This window comes from Trachemys scripta, chromosome 2 (genome assembly GCF_013100865.1).
Source record: "Trachemys scripta elegans isolate TJP31775 chromosome 2, CAS_Tse_1.0, whole genome shotgun sequence".
NCBI lineage: Eukaryota > Metazoa > Chordata > Testudines > Emydidae > Trachemys > Trachemys scripta.
In genome coordinates this window covers 200,661,355-200,677,896 of record NC_048299.1, presented here as the reverse complement: position 1 = coordinate 200,677,896, position 16,542 = coordinate 200,661,355, and the positions used below count along the sequence as shown (strand labels likewise).

At 42.4% G+C, this 16,542-nt stretch overlaps 1 protein-coding gene across 1 annotated transcript in view; it reads left to right on the top strand.

Annotated features, from left to right (window-relative positions):
* Window positions 1-16,542, top strand: part of EMILIN2 (elastin microfibril interfacer 2) — a 61,627-nt gene that overhangs the window by 13,265 nt on the left and 31,820 nt on the right. Inside the window, exon 3 of the mRNA XM_034762709.1 lies at window positions 8,928-9,103. Coding sequence (XP_034618600.1) covers window positions 8,928-9,103 — 176 coding nt within the window. The remainder of the gene's footprint in view (window positions 1-8,927; window positions 9,104-16,542) is intronic.

The following is a 16,542-nucleotide window of genomic DNA, read 5'->3' as shown; positions in this document are numbered from 1 at the left end:
GCTTCACACCCTCATTTGATTGCACCCTGTTCTAGCCAGAAGAAAGCTGCCACTTTTTGAGAGCTAGATTCCCTACAGATTCTCACAAGAAGAAGACTTCTGGTAGGAGCTCCCTGGTACTGCATTCTAGCAATGTACAGTCATTGACTCTGGATCCTCATGTGGTAGCATGTAGACCAACTCCGTTGGGACCTTCAGCAGCATTGACTTCCTCTGCAATACACGCTGCTGTATCGGTATCAACGAAGTCTGAGGTGTACACCATGACAGGGATCTTTTGTCGGTGCTGAACTCGTCTGTTACAGGATGAGATCCAGGTACCGATTATTCCTTCCGTACAGGTACTGGTACTGGGATCTTGCTTGGCACCTGTACATCTGATATCTTTGGGAACTGAGCCTTTGGTTGTACCCTCAGGGTCTGGGCTCTGTGGTGCAACAGTCTAAGTGCACAGTCCCTTCAGCAGAGAAGCCTTGGATAATTCTTCCGCTACCATCCTCTGAATGCTAGTTCAGGTCCCGGTTTCTGGCTACTCTGCCCTATACAGTGCCACCTTGGCATTTCAGTGTTGACTTTTCTTTGGATACAGATGTGGATCCTACATATCGAGATCTCATTATAGGAGATATCAACTGTCTCCTTATTCTTCATGGCACAGGTCAAGGTTCCAGCACAGTGATTCTTACAGAAGCATATCTAGATAGATTGCGTTGGGGTTGGGCTCTGGTACCATATCAAGTACAGCAGTGGCCTTGCTGGAATCTATCGTGGTGGTGGGGGGGGGTGTCTTTGGGACTCCAGATCATCTTGTCCTCAACACTGCTTTACTAAGTCCCTATCCAGGCACTCTACTCTGTCTGATACCGCTCTCTCTACTGACACTGGTACCCAACAGCTGAGGGAGGTTATCCCTGTGGATTCTGATCCACCTGCTACTGAGGTTAAGCAGACACTAGACAGACTGACACTTCACTGTCTCTACTCAACACTTCTTCTTCATCAGATAAGGCAACCATTTCAAAATCATCTTCCCCAGTTCTGGATGATTACAGAATGTGCCAGCAACTGTTGAAAAGCGAGGCCACATTCCTAGGTTTCGAAATTGAGTTGTACAGGATAATCCACACAAACTGGTTGCATTCTGCAGGACCTGCTAGCGTGGCTATGCCTATTAATGAGGCTGTCTTAGGGCTCCCCAGACTTCTTTGGCAAACTCCCTCTTCTCTGCCAGAAGAACAGAGAAGAGGTACTACCAAGTTCCATCTCTGGGACATGAGTACTTTGACTCACATCCCACCCAGGTTCTCTGGTGGTGGCGGCCATGGATGAGAAAGTGAGGCGGGGCATTTTAAGTCTATTCCCAAAGATAAAGATGCAAAAAAGCTGGATTTATTTAGATGTACAGTTCAGAATTGCAAACCATCAGCCCTTCTTAGCCCACAGTGATTACTCCATCTGGGACCCCATATTAAAATTGGAGGACAAGCTGCCAGCTGATGTCAAAGAGGTATACAAAGCTCTTATAAATGAAGGCCACCTGGCTGCAAGATCATCTTTACAGGCTCTGCTCTAAAGATGGTGATTTGGCTGCTCGGGTGATGGCTACAGCGTTGTGCTTCTTGGCTTCAGTCGTTGTGCGTGCCATCAGAAGTCCCACAAACAAATGAGGACTTGCCTTTTGAGGGCCCAAATTTGTTTTTAAAAAAGGCAGATGGAAATCTGCATTCTCTTAAAGATTCTGAGGCAGCCACAACTGTGAAATCTTTGGGCATTTATACTCCAGCCCTAAGAGAAAGCAGTTTCACCCTCAAGTCCAACAAGAGGTATCTTTCATCCATTAAGACAATCTGACCAATCCCAGAGACACCATAAGTCTCAGGGGATGAGACCTCCTCCTTCACCTTCTGCTAATGCAAACAACTTGTAGCATCCAAACAGTCTGGTTGATGCCTTGGTTGAGGCCAGTGAACCACTCCGTATGATTTCTCCTCCCTTTGGCAGCAAGTTATCCTAGTTTCTAAGTCAGGGGTGGGCATACTTTTTGGCTCGAGGGCCACATCGGGGAATAGAAATTGTATGGTGGGCCATGAATGCTCACAGAATTGGGGTTGGGGTGAGGGAGGGGGTGAGGGCTCTGGTTGGGGGTGCAGGCTCTGGGGTGGGACTGGGGGTGAGTTTGGGGTATAGCAGGGTGCTTTGGGCTGGGACCAAGGGGTTCGGAGGGCGGGAGGGAGATCAGGAGCACATAGGAGCCGGAGTGGGGCCATGCCGTGGCCTCCGGGAGCCGCATGGTGCGGCCCTGACCCTGCACCCCAGCTGGAGCAGGGCTGAGCCGCGTGGTGTGGCACCTGACCCAGTGTCCCGGCTGGAGTGGGGCTGAGCCGTGTGGTGCGGCCCCTGACCCATCTTAACACATAGTTTGCCCACCCCTGTTCTAAGTGCTTGTACCTGCATTGCAACAGATTGATGAGTTCTAAGCATGGTGGAACTGGGATATACCCTACAATTCACGTCTCTTCCCTGCTTCCCATTCCCACTCCCCATCTCTTTTCAGGGACCATTCTCATGAGAATGTACTAATCCCAGAAGTTCAGTCTGTACTGCAATTAGGAGCTGCAGAGGAAGTACCTCCTCAGCATCAGGGAAAGAGATTCTATTCCCATTATTTTCTCATTCCAGAGTTCAAGGGAGGCCTCAGGCCTGTCTGAGATCTGCAATACCTCAGCAAATACATAAAAAATATAGTTTTGCATGGTTACCTTAGCATCTATTATCCCATTCCATCCCTAGACCCCAATGACTAATTCTCTGCCTTCAACTTAAAGGATGCCTACTTTCATGTGGCCATTCACCAGAGTCACAGGAGGTTCTTAAGATTAATTGTAGCAGATGTTTATTATCAGTTACTGACAGGGCTTAATTTGTAATGAAAGAGATGCCAGGGCTCAGGCAATTTGGTGCTGGGGTTAAAGCAATTTTTTTTACATTCATAACTGATGCAGCAAGCACAGCAGTGCCGGGGCTATGAACTGCCAAGCCTAGAGGTGCTGGGCCTCACCTCTGGCAAGCCCTGGCACAAATTAAACACTAGTTTATGGTCCTCCCCTTTGGGCTGTCGTCAGCTCCTCAAGTCTTCATAAAGTGCATGGCAATGGTTGTGGTTCATCTCAGCGGGCTGGTTCAAGGAAGGTTCAGACAGCAAGTGCTAGTATTTGTCTAAAAGATCCAGTCCCTGTTACAGTTGTGGGGTGTTCTGAGTTGTCCTTGTTGATCAAGTCTTCTTGAGTTTATAGGGTCACTTCTTAGCTCAACCGCAGTGAGATCATATTTACTTCGGGCCAGGTTTCAGGTGATATTGGAGCTATGCAAGAACTTCAAGGCATTCCCTTGTAGAACAGCGAGGCATTGCCTGGAACTTTTGGCTCCTGTGGCAGCTTGTATGTAGGTGACTCAGCATGTCAGACTTCACCTCAGAACCATTCAGAGGGGGTTGAAGTCTGTCTACCATTTCTCTCATCTTCTCCGGACATGCTGGATCACATATCTGTAAGGGTTCTGTCATCTGTAGCCCAGTGGGCTAGCTTACCTCTATTGTATTCACTGCTTTGTATTATATTCAGTATTATTCTAGTTATCAGTAATGCAAGGAACCTACAGGCCTGTCCTGTAAGACATTGGCGTCAGCAGTTAGCATAAAGCTTGAGGCCTATGATCTTTGGCATAGATAAGCTTAGGTGACCCATAAGTGCTGTGGAACTGGAAGTAGAGTGCAGGGGGGAATTTTGTCCATAATGACATCAGCCAGCCACAGAAACATGAACTAACACCAGCTTCTGGGGTTTTGGATGGAACATCGAACCGCAAGATAGGGATGTAAATACCGTTAAAAAAGTTAACCATCAAAAATTGGCTTGCATGCCACCTTTGGCACGCGTGCTGTAGGTTGCTGACCCCTGCACTAGGTGCATGTTGTTAATTATCACCTAGAAACAAATCCACAGTGTGAGTGGTCATGTACTACTTAATGTGAGTAATTTTAACATTCATGTTGGACTATATCAGTAGTCAAAAATGCTACAGCAATTAAGAAATTAACCTTTATGTAGCTGGGAACATGGTGGAAAGCCATTAAGGTCAAATCTTGTTTGCCTTACTCAGATGACTAGACACACTGATGTTGATGGGACTGCTTGACTGAGTGCCTCCATAAATCCCAATTTAAATGCTAAGGTACACAGATTTGTATGCCTATAGTTCTCTTGACGATTATAGCTGTCAAGGTTTCCTCCCCACTCTGAACTCTGGGGTACAGATGTGGGGACCCACATGAAAGACCCCCTAAGCTTATATTCCACCAGCTTAGGTTAAAAACTTCCCCAAGGCACAAATTCCTTCCCTTGTCCTCGGACGGTATTGCTGCCACCACCAAGTGATTTAGACAAAGATTCAGGAAAAGGACCACTTGGAGTTCCTATTTCCCCAAAATATCCCCCCAAGTCCCTTCACCCCCCCTTACCTGGGGAGACTTGAGAATAATATACCAACCAATTGCCTTTAATAAAAGTACAGACCAGACCCTTTATGTTTAGGACACTGAAATCAAGCAGGTTCTTAAAAGAACTTTATTATAAAGAAAAAAGTAAAAGAAGCACCTCTGTAAAATCAGGATGGAAGGTAATTTTACAGGGTAATAAAAAGATTTAAAACACAGAGGATTCCACTCTAGGCTCAACTTCAAAGTAACAAATACAGGAATAAACCTCCCTCTTAGCATAGGGAAAATTCACAAGCTAAAACAAAAGATAATCTAACGCATTTCCTTGCTATTAGTTACAATTTCTGTAATTTTAGATGTATCATTTCAGTAAGAGCTGGGTTACCTGCTTGGTCTCTCCCTTTGTCCTGAGAGGGAACAAAACAAAGAGTACAAACAAACCCTCCCCCTCCCCCAGATTTGAAAGTATCTTCTTTTCTCGTTGGTCCTTCTGGTCAGGTGCCAACTAGATTAATTGAACTGATTAACCCCTTACAGGTAAGTGATTCTGTACCTCTGGCCAGGAGGGATTTGATGTTACTGCATACATAAAGGTTGTTACCCTTCCCTTTATATTTATGACAATAGCAGTGTAGAACTTGTAGATTGTTCTTTGTATGGCTTTTGAAGCATTTTAATTCTTGATTGGTTTTGCTCCAGTGGAGTTTTATTTTAAGATTCAGATGAGTTTAAACCTGATGTGGTAAAGCTAAAACTCAAATCAGAGCCAGTGGGTCTGAGTAAGCTGTATGCTGTGTGTATGGGCTTTCAAATTTGCAAAAATTCACAAGGAATAGGGTTGGTGAGGGATTTCTTGATTCACGGGACCTATCATGTGGGGATTTTTTAAACTGTCGAATCAGAATAGGAGGGACAGCCCAATATTTTAGACTTATTTTTGTATTAAATTATTGGAAGTATTTTAAAATACATTTTAAATGTTAAAATAAAAAAATGTAATTGATGACATACTCTGTGTTGTATTTCCATATATAACCCCGTGTGTATCAAGTAATGGGAAGCATACTGTAATCACTCATTTTTTTAATTAGTAGGAAGGGAGAGTAGTAAAATCGTATGTAAATTGTCTGTATGAATAAGATTTGTCCTGGTTGCACTCCTCTTTTATACTTGTGTGTATGTTTTTGTCATGATTTATTTTTACCTGAATATTGTTTGAGATGATCTCCTCTTGTTTAGCTATGAAGGAGGTCATAGGGAAAGTGCACAGGGTAAAGAGTAATAGTTGCGTTATGAATTGCAAAAGTGACTGCTACAAAAAAAAATCATTACACAATTTTTCGGAGTAAAGTGAGATAAATTCTATGTCGGAGTTCTTTTCTTATATGCTTTTAAAACTTGTCTTTTAAAAGTTTGTTACAAAATCATAGCTAATGGTATTTGGAGCAGATTAACAAAATATCTTAATTTTCAAAAAGGAGTTTGGCCACACAGGGATGGAATGGAACACACACCAAGCTTAGAGTAGTTAAACATTTCATGGATATCTGAGAGTATCTATTGCCATCTCCTTCATACCAAAATTGACTTATGAGTTCAAAGTTTGTATTCCAGTTAGATGCTCTTTCTGAGAGAGATTGTAATCACCTTCAAACCACTGAAATATCTATCCACTCCTCAGTCACACTGTATCCAGCAAGTAGTTCAAAGTAAAAGCACCTTAACAAAATTTACATACATAATATAAGTGATTTAATGTTATAAACAAGAGAAGATGAACAGGAAAGTCGTGGGTGGCCAGGATGTTGTCTTTTTTTCATTGTTCCACTTTCCACTACATTAATCTATTTAATGTTTAGGAATTTGACCTAGGACATCTGTACTTTGCATTTACAAACAGGATTTGTTAGGTCTGTTGATGGAAATCATAACAGAAATAATAAACTTGTGTGCAACCTACAGTTGCTGAGATTATATTTTCATGAATGTAAAATTTATTGGAAACTGAGTCTGAATGAGTGGGCCCTAGGTCAGAATTTGAAACCATGATACACTGACTCACTCTGATTATTATTTTGTTAACATTAGCTGAGTAGCAGATGAGAAATCCCCTGGACTCCTGCATTTGAGATAAAATAACCACAAGGATCAGGGACTCCAGAAAATTATTTTATTAAATATTTTAATTAGCAGCATAGAGGGACAGTAAATGGATACCAGATGTAGGACATTATATAAAAATTATGGTTGTGATAAAGACACATTTTTACTAAATAGAAGATGTTGGATAAAATATGTCTAATTACTAAAGCAACTGTTTTTGCATGTGGCAAGAAATCAGCAAGAGTAACAGTTAAAATAATATTTAATTCATTTGTGTTAGGAATTGTTTCCCAAACACAGCAGGATTTAAACTTTTCAGTCTGGTGGTTGATTTCTGTCTCATTTAAACAATAACACTCTTCCCAAGTTAGTGTTAGAAAATGATTAATTTAATACAGTCATTCATATATAGTTTAAGTTTTGTGACAGCTTGTTGTCTGTGGTGCTCACTCTGTCTCCATATGGTCCTGAAGTCAATGGCAAAACTCCCATTGAGTCCTATGTCATTATCCTGTCTTCCCTTCTACTGCATTACTCTTCCAGTGACATCAAAGTTGTGGAGTGTGTGTGTTTTTCATTGTCTGATTGTGAGTTCTGGTGATAGTCTAAACAAATCTGAGACACAAAAAACCAAACCAAACCCTAAGCAGTATAAAGGATAGCAACAGGATTTTATCCACAGTGTAGGCATTATTTCAAACAAATAGGTAACACTGTATTTGTTCATGTTACTGTTTATTCTAAGTGTAATAACTTATGGAGACACAGTTAAAGGAAATAGTCCATGTTTGTTTTATTTTCTTCGTCTCTTACCCTGAAATGAGATATGTGTGTGTGTTGCCTTGCTTCAGTGTTTTAAATACAGCATAAACCCATAAGGAGAAGATGGTCTGATGTCTGTCAATATAGTATGAAAAAATTGCAAGATGCCACATGTATCATGTATAGGGAAAAAACTTGATATTTAGAAATAGTTGGTGATCATCTGATTAAAGATTGTTGTAATACATAAACACAGGGTGCAAAATTAAGGTTACACATTCCAAATAAATTTGTAATTTACTGACTTACGAGTGCTTAACCATGGAAACTTAAAATTTTTATATATATATTTTTGCATTTAATTAAATTTATTTTTTCTGGATTTTTCTAAAAAGAAAAGAGCTGGTGGGAAGAGGGGGTAATTAAAAACAAGGTGTTTCATTCTCTAGGGTTTCAAAGCTCTGCTGTTACAAAGTAATGTACACAGAACATGGTAATTCCATAATCTTGAACTATTTGGCTAAACAACACCTGGACATTACCACCAGAGGCGCCAGAATCTAGCAACATTGTGTGAAAATTATCAGGGCTGGTTTTGGAGCACTGAGGGAGATGAAGGGCTTCATAATGCAGGTAACTACTGACATACACATACCACATCCTTTCTTAAGTGTGCATTTAATGAACTTAGGGGAAAAAACTCTACTGTGCACGCTCAGTATGTGATTTTCAAATGCTCATAAGATGGTCCAATAAAACTATTAATGACTAAAACAAGGCTCAGCAGTGCTTCTAAATGAGTAATCTTTCTAGGCCAAGTTGCAGCTTTCAAACTTCAGTCACTTTGAGAACAGAAATCAGTCTCTCCTGGCTCCCTGCCTGTGCACATTTATGTAGGTTTGTCTTCAAGATTCTCTATAACTTAACTCCTTCCTACTTCTCTACTCTAATCTCCATTTTTCCCCCTCCCCTGATTGTTCCAAGCCTACCTCCAAAGTTTTTTTTCTTAAGCCACTCCCAGTGAATGGAACTTCTTTCCTAATTCTGACAATGGTCACCATATCACAAATGCTGATGCTGGGAAAAAATTTAAGTCAACATAATGCAGAAAAATAACAGTATTTTTAATGAGACAAAATAGGCAGAAAAAGTTTTGTTATGAGATTCAGGTTGGCTCTGATTCAGCAGCTACTCTGTGTTTAAGGATGTGAGAAAAAATAGTCAGTGGGAGGGAAAGATGTTGAATCAGTAGTGCAGTATTAATACTGGTAGTCACCAGCACTTTCAGTAACTTTCCATTCTACTGTACATCAGTCAATTCATAGTTCGAAAACCCAATTTATACAGGCAGCACATCATGTTTGTTAACTCTTACCAACAGTGGGTAGGTGTGCATGTATATGTATCACTAGACTGTTATGTTCTATCTAAGAGAAAAATAAATCTTGCTGGGTATTATTAATTTCATTAATCATCATTGATTACTGTCTTTTTAAATCTAGGTCTGATATAAATGGCTGAATGATTATAGATGACTTTTAAGTACTTTTTCTTTCTATTTTGACAGCTACCGTATGAGTTTCAGACCTCGGTATACAATTGCTTATAAGACAGTAACAGAACTGGAGTGGAGATGTTGTCCTGGTTATAAAGGTGAAGATTGCAGAGAGGGTCCAGCAGAACAACCAAGAACCATTCTGTTTCCCACTTCTCCACCACGAACTCGTGTGAAGAAAGTCTTGGGTAACTTTTTGTTTGAATCTTGGTATGCATGATCATGTCTAGTTTTGTATTTTGTCCTTTGAACCAAAAGAAAAGTGGCTTCTGTTACACGGTTACTGCATGGTTCAAAAACAATATTCAAGACGTCATATAGTGGGAGCCCAGGGGAAATAGCAAAGCTATAACAATATTGATTCAGCATGTTTCCTGGGGAATGATGAATGATTGGGTTAGAAGGCTGGTTGTAAACCCATGCTGGTCAGTAATAGTTCAGGAAATTCTTTGTGGTAAACTTGTTCGTGGTAACAGTTTAAAGGATTTTAGTGTTGTTTTTTCAGAATGTTGCAGGGAAGACGAGTTTGATTAGCATTGCTATAGAACCAAAAGCAATAATAGTAATACATGATCATTTTAAATTATATACTAATAATGCATAATACTTGCATAGCATTTTACTTGTAAAAGGGCAGTCCAAACATAACTAATTAATCCTACAGGGCAGATAAATAGTAAACCTCAATTGTTGAGATGAAACCTGTAAGCGTAAATGATGTTTCATAAACACTGCGAGGGTAAATGAAGTTCAGTTACTACAAGATTGTGACTTTAGTCTCAGTTAAGTAGAAGACAATGAAACAGAAGGCTTCTGCTGGAAGAATTTATTACAACATTTATCAGAAATTAATACCTGTACAATGCTCAGAATTCCATTAGCATTTGTTACATAGATTAGGTTGGAAGTGAACAGATTGCTATGATTTTAAGTAGTAAATAAATCTATTTTCAACACAATAATATATATTAGATAATGTAAGTGCTTATTTGTGGAACAAGAACAACAGATGCTGGCAAGTATTTCAAATAACTAGCACGCCAATTATGCCTATAGAGTCTTTCCTCCAGACTGATAAAAACATAATTGTGATCTTAAGTTCCCAAATAAAAATAGATCAATGCATCTGCACTAGCCGCAGTTCTGACACATATTCAGCTCTGGTTTGTGCAAAATTAACATTACCCTCTCTGTCAATCTTGACTAAGTAAACTTGTGGTTTCTTGGCTTCTTTACAACATCCTTCAGCTAAATGCCAGTTTAAAAACAAACAATAAAAATTCCAACTTCATCTCCTCTGTTTCCTATCTCAGCATAGTCCTCCAACTTGTTTCTACTCCATAAACTTAGCATCACACTAAAACACATATGCCTGCAAATCTGCCTGTAACTAGCTCCATAACATTGCCTGTGTACGACTACCTCAAATCTACTACTGCTGAAATCCTTATCCATATTTTCCTCTGATCTCACTCTGACAGTTGGAACTCCTTTTCCACAGACACCCCAAGCCTCAGCTCTCAGGACCCTAGCACGTACAGAATAATGGTGTCAGCATCTTCACATGCATAAAGAAGCACAATCACATCACTCCCATCCTTAAACATGTTAACTAGCTCTGTACATTTCAGGATCCTTTTAACAACTTCCCTCATTGTTCTTAAACCTTTCATGGATTTGTTCAGCCTGTCTCACTGACTTTTCTCATTCCACTTCCCTCCTCACTACCTCACCTATCATTGACCTGTTCCCTCTCCCATAACACAGTCTGGTCAGTATTTGAGCAAGAGCCTTTTCTTATTCATCTGGGACATCCCATGCCATTTACTTGTCATCTGAAGCATCCTTTCAGTACCAAAAGATTCCTTATCTCTTTTCAAATCACAGCTGAAGGCATATTTTTTTCTCCTTCACCGGTACCTCTTAACTTTTCTCCCTTTACTTTTATTTATCTCTGCAATAGTATGATTTAATTCTGTAAAGCACTTTTGGATATAGTCTGTGTGAAAGATATTGTGCAAAATAAAATACTATATACTCCCCATATTTGCAGTGGTGTTATAGCCATGTTGGTCCCAAGATATTAGAGAGACTAGGTAGGTGAGGTAATATCTTTTATTGGACCAACTTCTGCTGGTGAAAGAGACAAGCTTTCAAGCTACACAGAGTTCTTCCTCAGGGCTAGAAAGGTACTCAGAGTGTCACCGCTAACTACAAGGTGGAACAGATTGTTTAGAACAGGGGTCTCAAACATGCGGCCCACGGGGCTATTTCCTGCGGCCCGCCAAGTGGCCTGCAGCCCCTCCCCCCGGCCTACCTCCAGGCCGGGGTGGGCAAACTACGATGCAGCCCGCGGGATTGCCCCCTTCGAGCCCCGCGCCGCTCCCTGAAGCGGCTGGCATCATGTCCCTGCAGCCGGGAGGGGAGGGGAGAAGAGGTCTCCGTGTGTTGCTCTGGCTTCCAGGCACCGTCCCCCTGCAGCTCCCATTGGCCAGAAACAGGGAACCGCAGCCAATAGGAGCTTCGGGGGAGGTACCTGGTGGAGCGGCAAGCAGCGTGCGGAGCCCTCTGCTCCCTCTCCCCCGGGGGCCGCAGGGACGTGGTTCCAGCTGCTTCCCGGAGCGGAGCGGGGCAGCACTGGGCCAGGGCAGCCAGCAGGCAGCCTGCCCTGGCCCCGGTGTGTGCCGCTGCCACCCCGGAGCCGCTCTAGGTAAGCAGCTCCAGGCCAGAGCCCAAAGCCCTCCTGCACCCCGCCCCCCAACTCCCTGCCTGGAGCCCCCTGCCTGCACCCCAACCCCCTGCCCTAAGCCACATGCCGCATCCCACACCCTTCCTGCACCCCAATTCCCTGCCCTGAGCCCCCTGCTGCACCCCACACCCCAAGCCCCTGCTCTGAGCCCCCTGTTGCATCCCACACCGCTTCTGCACCCCAACCCCCTGCCCCCAACCACCTGCTGCGTCCCAACTCCCTGTCCTGAGCTCCCTGCCTGAACCCCAATCCTCTGCCACACCCCGCTCTACCTCCTGCACCCCACACCCCAACTCCCTGCCTTGATCCCCCGCTGCACCCTGCACCCCAACCCCCTGCCGCACCCCACACCCTGACCCCCTGCCCTGAGCCCCCTGCCACACCCCTCATCCCTCCTGCACCCCACACCCCAACTCCCTGCCCTGAGCCCTCTGCCACACCCTGCACATCTCCTGCACTCCCTGCCCTGAGCCCCCACCACACCCCTCCTGCTCCCTCTGGAGTCAGGGAGGAGGAGGAGTTGGGGTGGGGACTTCGGGGAAGGGGTTGGAATGGGGGCAGGGAAGAGGGGGAAAGGTGGGGCGGGGCCTCATGGAAGGGGTGGAGTGGGGGCAGGGCCGGGGGCAGCAAGGGGGTGTGTGTCAGTGATGCGGCCCTCGGCCAATGAACTAGTCCTCATGTGGCCCTCATGGTCATTTGAGTTTGAGACCCCTGGTTTAGAATAAGGAGTTAACAGATATTCTAAAGGATCATTAACACCTTTGCAGTCATAGGACAAAAAAGGGCAGGGGAGGAGTTAGTGGGTTGCAGATTCTTGTAATAAGCCATAAATTCATTCTTTATCAAAACCATTATTTTTAGGCCTGGTCTATGCTACGGAGTTAGGTTGACGTAAACTGCCTTGCACCGACCTAGCTGTGGAAGTGTCTTCCCTTAAATTTGGCTCTTGCCGACGTAAGCACCTCTCTGCGCCGATTTAGTAACACCACCTCCCCAAGTGGCATAGAGTCATGGTCGATGTAATTAAGTCAATGCCGTGTCAGTGTAGACACTGTTGCTTACGTCGACTGTTACTGGCTTCCAGGAGTCATCCCACACTGACAATACAATTGGTACAATCACTCGTGGTGAGGCTGTGCACCGTGACACAAGAAGCCAAGTGTCTACACAAACACACAAGTGATATAATAACTGTGGTGGCTGTATGCTCACGTAAGTTAGGTCGACATAATTCCGTAGTGTAGACATGGGTCTTGGTGTCTAGCAAAGTTATGTATGTAAGTGCTCAGGCTTGTCTTTTGAAGGTGTTTATGCAGGTTTCCTTAGTGGGTGAGTACAGACTCAGATACGGAGTAATTGTTTTTTGAAGTCATTGCCCACGGATGATACGGTGTTTCTGTCTTTTATCATTTTTCTCACACAAAACACGAACACCATATCACTCTGCAAGCGCCAAATTTAAGGGAAGACACTTCCACAGCTAGTTGTTGCAAGGCAGCTTATGTCAACTGAACTCTGTAGTGTAGATCAGGCCTAAAAATCATGGTTTTGATAAAGACAATAAATTTATGGCTTATTACAAGAATTTGTAACCCCAACAACCCTCCCATTTTTGTCCTATGACTGCAGAGGTGTTATGGATCACTTCAATTTGAATGGTTCCTTAGAATATCTATTAACAACTTTATGCTAAACAATCTGTTCCACCTTGTATTTAGCTATGACACTCTGAGTACCTTTCCCAGACCTGAGGAAGAGCTATGTAGCTTAAAAGCTCGTCTCTTTCACCAACAGAAATTGGTCCAATAAAAGATATTAGCTCACCCACCTTGTGTCTCTATTACACTATATATACAGTTTGTATGTCTATAGTCATATATATATATATATATATATATATATATATATATACACACACACACACACACACACACAAATATCTGTGTATGTATATGTGACAGTGCACCCCATAAGGCTTTATGGAAATATGCTTATGAAAATTATAAACATATTCCAGTTATGTCGTTCATATATATATATATATATATATAAAATGAATGAACGACATAACTGGAATATGTTTTATGCTACATATGCCATGTAACATATCTCTGTAAAGGTTATGATCTACTGAATCTATTCATCCTATTTGTATGCATGTATCATTGTTGTATTTGAAGTGATGAATATTGGCTGTGTACTTGCTTGATTTCTAAGTAGCCTTAGTAAAGCATTTGGTCAGCCTCTTGAGAAAGCAATGTGAAAATTAAGTGCCCAATCAAGAAACACTTAAAGGACAATGAATCCACATAAGAAGTCTACCCGAGGACGTTCAGGGTGGCATGTAAACAATGGCAGCTGCCTGTAAAAACTGAGTCATACATGGACATGTGACTCCAAAACTCCATCTTGGAGCTGGACTTTGCATAGGAGAGAGGAGGGGGTCTCCACCCACAAGAGAAAGTCTATTTAAACCCCTGGGAGACCCCTTCATTTTGTCTTCAGCTGGCTCAGGAGATACCTGAGAGTAACTGGAACTAAGGGCAGTAACTACAGGGGGTATGAGTGATACAAGGAGACTAGCCTGTAAAAGGAAGCTTACTGGAACACTTCTGGGGGTGAGGTTTTATCTTTATTCAGTTTTATTACTGTATTGGGCTTAGATTTGCATGTTTTGTTTTATTTTACTTGGTAATTCACTTTGTTCTGTCTGTCACTACTTGGAACCACTTAAAGCCTACTTTCTGTATTTAATAAAATCACTTTTTACTTATTAATTAAGCTAGTGTATGTATTAATACTGGGGGGGGGAGGCAAACAGCTGTGCATATCTCTCTGTCAGTGTTATAGAGGGCGAACAATTTATCAGTTTAGCCTGTATGAGCTCTATACAGGGTAAAACTGATTTATTTGGGGTTTGGACCCCATTGGGAGTTAGGCATCTCAGTGTTAAAGACAGGAACACTTCTTAAGCTGCTTTCAATTAAGCCTACAGCTTTGGGGCACGTGGTTCTGACCCTGGGTCTGTGTTGGAGCAGACTGGCGTGTCTGGCTAAACAAGACAGGGTGCAGGAGTCCTAAGCTGGCAGGGAAAGCAGGGGCAGAAGTAGTCTTGGCACATCAGTTGGCAGCCTCAGGGGCGTTTCTATGATCCAGCCTGTCACAGTATATATTGTATTTATGTATACAAAAATTACATCAAGGACCTGGCTTGAATGACTAAATCCAAAAATTAATGATCAGGCTGAAAATTCAATTTATATTAGGTCATTGTGCATATATGTTATATATAAGATTGCCCACTATATCTTGACCATATATTACCTTGCCATTGAAGTGCAGTTATTGGTTAAGAACTGAGTTTCAATTACACCTCTACATCGATATAACGCTGTCCTCGGGAGCCAAAAAATCTTACCGCATTATAGGTGAAACCAGGTTATATCGAACTTGCTTTGATCCGCCGGAGGGCGCAGCCTCGCCCCCCTGAAGTGCTGCTTTACCACGTTCTATCCGAATCTGTGTTATATCGGGTCGCGTTATATTGGGGTAGAAGTGTATAAGACTAAATTTTTACCTTAGTTTGATAAAAGAAAATAAATTCAGTGTTGTTATGATCTAATAATTTTGTTTGTGTGTGAAAATTTCCTTTTTCCTTTTCTAGTTTTGGCATGTAGAAAACACACACTTCTTGTGGACTTTTAAAATGTATATTAAATAACTTGGAATTTTTAAAACAATTTTTAAATCTATATTACTCCATCATATAAATGTGCTTAGACCTTGGTTCAGCAAGATATTTAAGAACAAGTCTTAGCTGTAAGGACATTAGTGGTCCCACTGAAATTAATGCCTATTCACAAATAATTCAGAAGCAGAAAAAGGCAAAGTTGTTTTCTGCTTATAATGTGACCAATATTAATTATTATTATGAGAGAGATAATGGTGCTAAAATAATCATTCATGTAAACTCTAGGTAAACATAGCTATTTAATGTGTAGACCAGTGGCTAGATATTATGGGTCTACAAAGAAGGGACAGGCGTAAGGATCTTTTTAATCTTTAGTGCACGATGCAGCCAAAACACTAAAGATTTCAGTCCTTTAGCTTGGAATGGGAGAGGGGGAGCCTATACAGGAAGGATGGGCTCCACCTAAACCAAAATGGAACCAGATTGCTGGCGCTTAAAATTAAAAAGGTTGTCAAACATTTTTTAAACTAAGGGCTGGGGGAAAGCCAACAGGTGCAGAGGAGCATGTGGTTCAGACATCCCTTGGGGGAGGAATCTATAAACGGAGATTCCTTATGTCCTAATAGGGAGGAGAGGATGGAAAATGATAATATACAGGGAGGATCTGATGAGAAACAGCTAAATAAAATAAGTCCCATTCAATTACATCATGCAATAGGGGACAGCCAAAAAATGACAAGTTTTTAAAATGCTTATATACCAATGCCAGAAGTCTAAATGATAAGATGGGTGAACTAGAGTGCCTAGTATTAAATGAGGATATTGATATAATGGGCATCACAGAAACCTGGTAGAATGAGGATAATCAATGGGACACAGTAATATCAGGGTACAAAATATATCGGAAGGACAGAACAGGTCATACTGGTGGGGGAGTGGCACTATATGTGAAAGAAAGCGTAGAATCAAATGAAGTAAAAATCTTAAATGAACTAAATTGTACTATAGACCAGGCCTGCACAACATGCGGCCCGGGGGCCACATGTGGCCCACGTAGGCTCATTGTGCGGCCCGCGGGGGTTGAGTAGATGGGCTCGCTGCGCGGCCCGCGGGCAGAGGGGGGGGGTGAGTAGACAAGCGGCAGGTGAGGGAGGGGGGCTGAGTAGGTGAGCGAGTGGGCAGTGGCA